This window comes from Saccoglossus kowalevskii, chromosome 7 (genome assembly GCF_978046115.1).
Source record: "Saccoglossus kowalevskii chromosome 7, keSacKowa6.1, whole genome shotgun sequence".
In the NCBI taxonomy this organism is placed as follows: domain Eukaryota; kingdom Metazoa; phylum Hemichordata; class Enteropneusta; family Harrimaniidae; genus Saccoglossus; species Saccoglossus kowalevskii.
In genome coordinates this window covers 4,139,683-4,150,965 of record NC_140647.1, presented here as the reverse complement: position 1 = coordinate 4,150,965, position 11,283 = coordinate 4,139,683, and the positions used below count along the sequence as shown (strand labels likewise).

At 34.2% G+C, this 11,283-nt stretch overlaps 1 protein-coding gene across 2 annotated transcripts; it reads left to right on the top strand.

The window, feature by feature from the left end:
* Nucleotides 1–2,806: 2,806 nt before the first annotated feature.
* On the top strand, nucleotides 2,807–10,934 carry LOC100370350 (40S small subunit processome assembly factor 1-like). Of its 2 annotated transcripts, none has more exons than XM_085500975.1 (6): nucleotides 2,807–3,082; nucleotides 4,856–5,020; nucleotides 6,513–6,679; nucleotides 7,718–7,804; nucleotides 8,336–8,409; nucleotides 10,440–10,934. In XM_085500975.1, exons 1-6 carry the CDS (start codon nucleotides 3,013–3,015, stop codon nucleotides 10,573–10,575), a joined length of 699 nt encoding a protein of 232 aa, XP_085357101.1. In that variant the 5' UTR covers nucleotides 2,807–3,012; the 3' UTR covers nucleotides 10,576–10,934. The 2 variants fall into 2 exon arrangements, with proteins under 2 accessions (XP_085357101.1, XP_002733188.2); XM_002733142.4 differs by having other exon boundaries at nucleotides 4,856–5,235; nucleotides 6,509–6,679.
* The last annotated feature ends 349 nt before the right edge of the window (nucleotides 10,935–11,283 follow it).

Genomic DNA, 11,283 nt, shown 5'->3' with positions numbered 1-11,283 from the left:
TATTCACAACCGCCGGTGGGCCTAATAGTATTTCGGCAAATTTTTACTTTCTATATTTATAAAACGACATGTTTGTTTGAAGTGTGTGGACTCTGTGGTAACCGAGTGTTTGCCTATCCACCACCGCAAAGATCCACACAGGAAAAACGGCAATTAACACGTTAACTCAGTTTTATTCTGTGGAACTGCAGACTACAACTTGGCAAGCTTTGCCGCCATTACAAACTCAAAGGTGGTCATGTGACCACTAACAAAAGAACATCTAGCCTACTGAATATAGATACGAAGTTATCACATCCCTTCCCCCTAAAATGGCTTACAATGAGGAAAGTCAAAACACTAATAAACACAGAATTACAAGTTCAACTTATCTGGTTTGTGGACAATGCGTCCAGACCTAGTAGTAATAACACCTGGGCTAGAAATCTTTGGTTTAACTGTATCTTTAGGAGTGGTATCTGGAGGAGTCTGAATAATTGAGTGATCTGGGCAAGGATTACAATCAGTAATGTTACTAGGACTTGTATCAAGAACAACACTGGGATTTAAGTCCTCGTTAGAAACTGGAACACTTAATGAAGGAGTAACTTGTTTACTAACAATTGGAATCTCTGGTAACTCCTCATTCACCCTAGTCTCACTAACAGTACTATCAAATTTCCTAATTCTAATTTGGTCTACATGTCTTCTAACAATTCTATCATCGCCCAATTGGATTTTGTATGATACAGGACCAGTAATTTCGACAATAACACCTGGCAACCATCTATTCCCTCTACCACTATAGTTTAGTACTAGCACATTATCATGAATATCAAAAACTCGTGATTTTACATGTTTGTCATGATACAATTTCTGTGTTGCCTGTTTTGATATTACCTTTGATCTAAAATCAGGGTGAACAAGTGACAAATGGGTGCGCAGTTCCCTATTCATAGACAACTTAGCTGGTGTAGCACCAGTTACACAATGTGGTGAACTACGATATCTAAATACAAATCTTAATACTCTAGTTTTAATGTCTCCCTGTTTCATTTTTTTCACTCCATTTTTGAAAGTCTGAACTGCTCGTTCGGCTAAACCGTTAGAACTTGGATGAAATGGTGCACAGGTCACATGCTTAATACCATTATACAGCATGAATTTTTGGAATTCATCACTTGTGAATTGGCTACCATTATCGCTAACTAATATATCTGGTAGGCCGTGAGTGCAAAATATCTCTTTCAATTCAGCAATAGTTGCTGTAGACGTAGAAATATTCATGACTTTCACTTCCAACCATTTTGAGTATGCATCAATTACAATCAAAAACATTTTGCCTAAAAATGGTCCTGCATAGTCGATGTGCACCCTTTCCCAAGGTTTTTCTGGATAAGGCCAGGAATGCAATGGAGCCTTACTAGGTTTACTTCTATGAATTTGACAAATTTCACAATTCTCAACTGCTTTCTCAATATCACGATCCATGTGAGGCCACCAAACGTGTGATCTAGCTATAGCTTTCATTACAGAGATGCCTGGATGTGCCTCATGCAATTCAGTTAAAATTACCTGCTGTCCAGCAGGTGGAATAATCACTCTATTACCCCACAATATGCAACCTTCCTGTACACTGAGCTCATGTCTATGTACATAAAATGGTTTCAACTCTTGTGATTTAAATTCATTTGACCAACGCCTTTTAACAAATGACAGCACTCTGGAATGAAGTGGATCACTAGCTGTCCATTTTCTAATATGATCAGCGCTAATGGGTTGGCCTGACAAGTGCTCTAGCAATAAAATTGTATCTGTAGGTACTGGTACAGATTTTGGTTTATTAGGCAATGGTAACCTACTCAATGCATCAGCATTACCATTATCTAGGCCTCTACGGAATTCCAAATCATAATCGTACGCTGCAAGAGCAATTGCCCAACGCTGCACTCTAGCACTGGCCATACTAGGCAAGGCTTTGTGTTCATGAAACAATGAAACTAAAGGCTTATGGTCAGTGACCAATGTAAAATGTAATCCAAAAACATAATTATGAAAATGTTTAACTCCAAACATGATAGCTAAACTCTCTCTATCAATCTGAGCATAGTTTTTCTCAGCATCATTCAAGGTTCTAGAGGCAAAAGCAATAGGATGCTCAGAACCATCATCATTTCTATGTGCTAAAACCGCACCAATGCCATAAGGCGAAGCATCACATGACAATACAATATGTTTATATGGGTCATAGTGTACAAGAACACCACTTGAAATCAGTAATTTCTTAGCGTTTTTAAATGATTGATCTTGTGGCTGCGACCAATGCCATGACACACCTTTACGTAGTAATTTATATAAGGGCGCCAACACTGAGGACAAATTCTTGAGGAATTTCCCATAAAAATTGATTCCACCTAAGAAATACTTCAATGTGTGGACGTCAGTTGGTCTTGGTGCATCCACAAAAGCCCTAACCTTATCCTTAGAAGGATGGATACCCGTTGAGTCTATCTCATGACCCAAATAGGTTACACTTGGTTCTCTCTCATAAAATGAATAAAATAACAAATAATTATATACAGATTACCTCGCATTTCCCGGGAATACTTTGTTCATGCATTTGAAGTTCGAGCCAACTTAAACATATTTTAGCATTTCTGGTAAAGAATATCTATGATTGAACACGGACACATTTAACTTAAATCATGTTTTTTGTTATATAAATACTATTTATAAGGGCGTGCCTCAAATAATATAACATGGTAATGAAGCATGAAATAGCGAATGTGAAAAGCAAAACAGTGACGAACCCACGATCTAGAAATTTGTAATTAAGTTTCCCGGAAGTAGTCGTTCTCTCCGACGTTAACCGTAACACATGTGTTTCTGGTTTTCCGTCTAATAAGTTCGCCTAAGAGCATTCATTCATTTCACTAGTCTGTTGTCATATGACATATTCGTAGCTGTATTTTTACGTGAGGTTGTATTTTGTGCCCGGATTTACATTTCGTTTTGTATTCTGGCGTTATCACCATGTCCGTCTCCGAATCTGAATCCGATCATGACATGGCAGCGGATCTCGTCAACAAACTATTTGAGTATGGTACGTATAAACGTCTGACGTCATGACTAACGTTATCACTCTTAGTATAGGATAAGTAATAGCACAGTCCCTCTATCACTCTATAGAGAGACTGTGGTAATAGGGATTGTTTTGCAGACGAAATGGAAAAGGTCATTTCATTTTCTATTCATACTCCCCGTGTATCCAAGGGGTAATATGTACCCAGGATTTCCTTCTGTAACTCTATAAACATTCCTAGCGGTAATTTTGTCTTTAAATTCGAGTGTCTATTCGTATGCGGCGTGTGAACAGCCAAAAATTCGTCAAAATGGCTATTCACAGATAGCGTATTTCATATTCACAGATATCTTATTACATATTCACAGATATCATATTTCATATTCACAGATATCATATTTCATATTCACAGATAGCACATTTCATATTCAAAGATATATTTCATATTCACAGATAGCATATTTCATATTCACAGATAGCATGTTTCATATTCACAAATAGCATATTTCGTATTCACAGATAGCATATTTTATATTCACAGATAACATATTTCATATTCACAGATAGCATTTTTCATATTCACAGATAGCATATTTCATATTCACAGATAGCATATTTCATATTCACAGATAGCATATTCCATATTCACAAATAGCATATTTCATATTCATAAATAGCATATTTCATATTCACAGATAGCATATTTCATATTCACAGATAGCATATTTAATACTCACACATAGCATATTTCATATTCACAGATAGCATATTTTTTATTCACAAATAGCATATTTTATATTCACAGATAGCATATTTCATATTCACAGATAGCATATTTCATATTCACAGATAGCATATTTCATATTCACAGATAGCATATTTCATATTCACAGATAGCATATTTCATATTCACAGATAACATATTTCATATTCACAGATAACATTTCATATTCACAGATACATATTTCATATTCACAGATAGCATATTTCATATTCACAGATAGCATATTTCATATTCACAGATAGCATATTTCATATTCACAGATAGCATATTTCATATTCACAGATAACATATTTCATATTCACAGATAGCATATTTCATATTCACTGAAATGATTGGTAACCTTGAAGGGTCAGGGTGATTCACAAATCAACGAGTCACAGATCAGGAATCAAATCAACGAATCATAACTCAACTAATACAAGACAAAATGTGGATCACTAATACTGCAATGAGTATTACTGTCATTCGTGTAGAACAGAGATGCACAGCAACCATTTTAATATTATTTTTTTATAATAATTATTCCTTTAACAATGCTTCAAACCTCATAACAATCCTTGTTACCATAGTCAAAACCTTGTCTGAAACATTGTACATTTTTTGATAAATATATGTGATTTAACTCAAAACAGCAGATACAACACCGATACCATAAAACGTGAGATACATGCAAATAGCAATTTAGAAATGTATTGGTTATACGTATGCCATACTGTATGTATAAAAGCAAACATCAGTTCCCAGGAGTGTTATAGTTTTCTTCCAGATACACATGCTTATAAATTGCTTACAGTATTTTACCTTTGAAAAATAAACTTCCATTTCCTGGGGGAAAATATTTACAAAATCATCAGGGGGGGGGGGGGGTGAAAAAAAATGTAAGGATCCAAGACAAGGGCTTTATACTGAGGGCATATATGCTCCTCTAAAAGGTTAAGTAATCAGTGATGTTACTATACAGGAATGAATATATATTTTATCTTCACTCAAACTTTGTTGTTGGTTACTAGGAGACAGCATGCTGGATGAAGATGGCTACAGAGAAATGAAAAAGAAAACAAAGACTAGAATAAGGAGTTCAGATCCTTTGTGTGAGGAACATAGGAAAGATAAAACAGAGTATAATCAGAAACGAAGGGAAAAGAAAAAGAAAAGCAAGTTAAGAAAAGAAAAAGGTGATGATAATAAACTGTCAAAAGTAACACAATTGAGGAGTAATGCATTAGAGTCATGGGCATGTGATTTAGGATTGAATGATGTAACAAAAGATGAAACATTCAAATCAGATTCACGAACAGTAGGATCTAAGAATGATGTTGAAAAACAACACCCAAAAAAAAGGATGCCTGAAGTAATTGTGTTTGAAGATCATAAAAGGAAAAAGAAAAGGGTAAGATATATCTAATGTTCAGGTATTATGAAAGTGATAGGAACAAGCAGAAATAATTACTCACATCATAAACTATTGAATGTCAGGCATTTATTTTGCAGGGGCAGAACAGGATGATAGATGTGACCTACAAAAACCAAACCTGTCAGCTGATCCAATTTCAGCACTAACAGACAAATTGCGCACTCACACAGCCAAGTGTATTAAATTTCTCTTGTTTAAACATCAAATTTCTCATGCTAAAACATTTTTAGCTAGTATGGTTATCAAATACTAACCCAAATTATTGCTCAACACACAATCCAATACAAGATTGCTTTATTTTCAGCCTTTTGACACATTTTTGCAGTGATATAGAATTAGGTAAAATTGGAAATGAAGTTGGTCCCAGCAAAACTGGGAAACCACTGTATAATCACATGTATGCATTTTTGTTTGTGTTTTTTGGTGCTAAAAAGCAAAAATTAAATAAAATAAAAAAGAATTTTATTGAAAGTAGGTGGTTGTTTTGACCAGCTACTGGATGTTTTCTAAAGCTGGGTTCATTATACACATATTTAGTACGAGCATTAGTAATGAATCAAGGTGATTGAAATTATTCAAACAAAGTCATAGAAACTCTAATTATTAACCAAAGTGTTAAATCTTCAAATTAACCTAGAAAAGTCGAACTATACATTTACAAGATTTAATAAACAATACTTGGTACATTTTTTATTAAAATGAAATACAAATAAATAATGTTTTTGGCAAAGAAATGAATCAATTAATGAGTGAATATATACATGTCTAAATACAATAATAATTTGTTCAATTGTCAGTTATTCAAATTTAGCTTCATTCACAATATCATTTTCTTTATCAGCAAATTATCCTAAAATCGTTTTATATCTGAAAAAATCCATATCATCCTGGGTATCACGGGCAAGTAATCCAACTCGCTCAATGAATAATCTAACTGTCAAAACCAAAAAAAATGGCTTCCTTTATTTTTGGTAAAATTATCAATAAAACTGAGTCGTCTCATGGAGCTGAAATGATGTGGTTAAGGGGCCACTTGCCCCTGTCATCTTCCTTCACTTGTTTTAAGCCTCTGGTAGTAAATCCAATGTTTTGTAATATTTCAATATTACTCAACTGTTTGTAGTTTGTGAAACCTTATGAGTTAAGTACAGTTATTTATTAACATTTGGCAGTAATTCAGAATTAAATTGAAGACTGAATCTGCTATATTACATAAATTAACCAAAGTTAGTTTGATTTTTATTTGCAGACAGAAGAGACAAGTGATATTGCTCAGATCACTGATGGTAAAAATGACCAAATATCTGTGATGAGTTTGAAGGATGCCAGGAAGGATGTCAGAAATTTTGGAATTTCTGGTTTCTCTTATCGTGATAGAAGAAAACTAGAAGAACAGAGAGCTATAAAACTGGGTGCCAAGGTACATTGTATGCCTACTTTTGTGTTGACTGTGTAGTTGTGCAGAGAGAAAGAGTTTCTTTTTTAATGTTTTGGAACTGCGAAATGTCCGTTATTATTTACAAATATCTTCTTATTGTGCAGTGCATCAAGGGAAAAAGTCAACAGAGAATAGAGAAAACAACTTTTGTAATAACTTTACATTTTGTCAATCCTGTCCCAGCAACGAATGATCATTTTGCATAGAAAACAAAATGTATGGTGAATTTCAGACGAAAACAAATTTGTAACATCGTGCTTGCAAACAATGAAAATAATGAAAAATAATTTTGGTATTGCATTTATTTACTGTACCTAATTCATTATATCTGGGGAAACAAAATTTGAGCAATTTATTGTGTGAGTCAATGTCCAGAGTTATTATATCAGCCATAAGATTCTCCATCTAAAAAGTAAACATTGTTACAAAGGATACACTGCAATAGATTTATTTTAGCCTTGCTGTCGACTTTGTTGAGCAGAGATTATTATATGAGTGATTGTTCGTCGTCTACTTGAAAACTACAATTCTTATTGCTTTGGTACTTGGTGTACCTTAGGCAGACCTCTCTTAGATTTGTTCGTTTTGTGATGATATCTTCAATTCTCTCATTTTGATGAACATTTTTGTCATTTTTAGTAAAAAGTGATATTTTCGACTTCTTTTTGAAAACCGCAAGACTGATTGCTTTGATACTATACATATTGTTCATTTTCTAATGATATCTTTAGTTCTTTAATTGAAACATGCATTGCTAACAGTGGAGCTATCTCAGGCAATTATCTCCTCGGTCAATCAGTTGACATATATTTTTGAAGTATGCTTCCTTTTTGTATGTTTACATACTTGTGTGTAATATGTGGCATACATGCCAATACTGGCTAAAGTCAAACTAAGATTTTGAACCTTTCACACCAAGTATGACTGGCACTGTGTCCCACACACTCTCCAATGCCAGCATGCAATATGACTGGAAAATAATGATGATGGTGTTATATTCATTAGTGATTTATTTTTCAGGCACCAAAGAAACAATATATAAACTATAAGAAATATATGGAAATGTTGAAAGGGAAAAGAGAAAGTGAAATGAAACAAAGAGAAGTTGTAAGTTTGTGTCATACTTGAAATCAGGAATGTTGAACCCGTCATATTTAATTGGGGTTTCGACATATATAAGATTTATTGTAGATGGCCCTCAATAGAATAGAATAGAATAGAATAGAATAGAATAGAATAGAATAGAATAGAATAGAATAGAATAGAATAGAAAAAAATATTGAATTTTTGTTGTTTTCATTTAGAAAAGTACATTTCGTTTTCTGGTTCAACATACATATTAGCAACTCAAAAAAATATTTAATAGTTGAAATTATTTTTCAAACCATATTAGGTTTCAGCTTAGTAATTATAACATTGTAAACCAAAGCCTTATTATGGCACATGTTAATTACCACGAAAGAAACTGGTAAATTATGCAGTTAATTCATCAGCATATAGCAATTCTGGCATTTTGTAACGTCTAAATTTTGTCTTGAAAAATGGGAAATTTTCAAGATGCAGTAAGCTTTCCAAATCTGTTTTATTGTTGTGTCGTTTTGTTCTTAATGGTATCTTCCAACTATGCTCATTACTCAGGATCGCAAAATGGGATATAAAGTTGCGAAAAGAAGTTCTGTGAAGAAAAATGATATACTAGGAGATAAGTTGAAGTAAGTACCTGTAAATAGACTTGTTAGATAGAGTTGCCATGATTAATTTAATTTAATTTGCCATGATTATCAAATTTTCTCACAAAATGAAAGAAATTCACAATATTCACTTATAAGTTATTGTCTATGTTTTTAAGTTATGGTAATTTATGAGATTATGATTGGCTGAAATAATGTGATTGGAAAGCTGAACTGTTATTCTTTTTCTCTGAAAACTGGGACTTATGGATTGATCTATATCTGTTCATTAATATATTTTAGATATGCCTGGACCCATTACATTCAAACTTCATACATACATCATAATTATTATACATATGCACATTAATTTGTTTCACGATCTGATTCAAGATGTCAACATTTTTGTGCTGAAAAATCATTGAAATCAATCATTCTAGAACCAGATATCGGATGTTTACAGATGGATTTTGTTCAAACTTGGTACATACATTGGACATTGTGGGACCTTGGTGCACGTCATTTTGTTTTTCAGATTGGATTCAAAATGGCTGACTGGTGGTCATTTTGTTTGAATGAATACAGTTGTAGTGCCATATTTCTGATATGCTTTGACTGATTATGTTCAAATTTTACATATACATTATACATCATATCAGAAATCATCAAAAACCAAGCATTAATGGCATTCAGAAACACACTGCTGTCTGTAACATGTGACAATGTTCACTGTCAGACCCTTTATTAAATAATTTGATATGACATTGGTTGAAAACCAAAAGTGAAATAGTTATTTTCCTTGCCAATTGTCACTCACTAAAATTAATGTAGTTTACTGATTTTCATGCCATGCTTTTATTAAATGTGTCTTTGTCCAGACCACGATCAGGGGTACCAATGAAAGTGTAGCTTTTTAATGAAAATCACAGCTTTGACACCATGCAGCATAGCTTGGTCAGGAAAAGCTTAGCTGCAGGAATGAAATCCGCTAGTTTTGACATCGAGAACTCAAGCTTTGAACATATTTTGATGTTGAGGGCGTACACAACATGGCTGCCTCCAAAAGCAGCGTTAGCGACGGTAAGTATTTTACTCGTTTTCTCAACAAAATCACCAAGTTATGCTGTGTAATATGCCGCGATCAGTGAGGTTCAGGTTCAATTTCATTTCTAGAAAGTTTCAGTCACCATTTTACGAAACTTGTAGAGAAATCTCAATTCCAATTTTCGAAGCGAACGGGCTAGCAGGACGTCCTATTCTTATACATGTACTTATACATGACAGTGTAAAGACGTGGTGGCTAGCGCATAAATAATGAAAGGAAGAGAAGCTAAATATTCATCTCATATGATGCTAACTTTTAAATCTTCGTGAGCTTTTACAAACTCTCGAAAACAGACATTGTCAACACTAGCCACCATGTCTTTACACTGTCATAAAATCCAAGTACATGTATAAGAATAGGACGTCCTGCTAGCCTGTTCGCTTCGAAAATTGGAATTGAGATTTCTCTGCAAGTTTCGTAAAATGGTGGCTGAAACTTTCTAGAAATGAAATTGAACCTGAACTTCACTGATTGCGGCATATTACACAGCATAACTTGGTGATTTTGTTGAGAAAACGAGTAAAATACTTACCGTCGCTAACACTGCTTTTGGGGGCAGCCATGTTGTGTACGCCCTCAACATCAAAATATGTTCAAAGCTTGAGTTCTCGATGTCAAAACTAGCGGATTTCATTCCTGCAGCTAAGCTTTTCCTGACCAAGCTATGCTGCACGGTGTCAAAGCTGTGATTTTCATTAAAAAACTACACTTTCATTGGTACCCCTGACGATAAACTTTTTCAAATTTGATGTGACAAAATGTTATTCCTCAATTCATAAACTATGCAATAATATTTGTTCTCATGAGATTTAAAGTATTCTAAAACTGTTTGTTGTAAAATTGAATGGTGATATGGTTATAGTATGAATGTACCATATGTATGGTCACTCAGAGAATACTGAATTGTAGTCATTGAAATGTCATGAACTCTCACAGAATTGACATAACATTATTTTTTTTCAAACAGGAGGTTTGGATTCTGGAGAGATCCAACATTACAAAAAGGTATTGATGGACAGCCCGGTAAATTTAAACATGGAATTCAACTACTTAAGAAGGATGAGATTGAATCAATTAAGAAGAAACAAGTTTCAAAAAGATGAGACAAAAGAAAAATTGAGAACTTTGCAGCTCTTTTTACTGCCATGGCAGTACTTGTCAAATTACCCCTTTGCAGCATTGTAATACCAGGTATTAACTGTTGCAACGCTGTAGCTGACTTGGCAATATGGAAAGACAAATAAAATATTTCATGGCAGATTGTGTGTTCCATACAAATGTACATACATACATACGGTCAGTTCTTGGCTTGTTTGTAATGTCAGGATTTTCCTGGTCACATACTTTCATTAAAAAAATTGCCTCAATCTATGAAACATAACTGATTTTCTTTCAAGTTGTTCTTTCAATAATATTGTCAGTTAATTCACTTCACTTTTAATAAAAACAAATTACATCGAAACATGTTTTTTTCCGTTTCAAAAGTGTAGTGGTTGTTGCATCAGACTCATAATTGGTAGACCCAAGTTCAAATCCTACCTCAGGCTGAACATCAAAAGGGTTGACCCCTACCCTGGGTGAATGTGCCACAGACGCAATGGGAAAGCCAATTCCACTGGCCGAGATTCATTCACTAACGAATGCGACTTTGGGGGAACCTTGGTTAAGGTCCGCAGGTGCTTGTGTTTGACCGAGGATAGCGCATTAAATTGCCATTTGATAGAGAGATGGCCGCACAGCCGTTATCTGTGTATTCCCAAAACATGAATATGGCTTCTGTGGCAAATATGCACTATATGTCAGCACTTGCA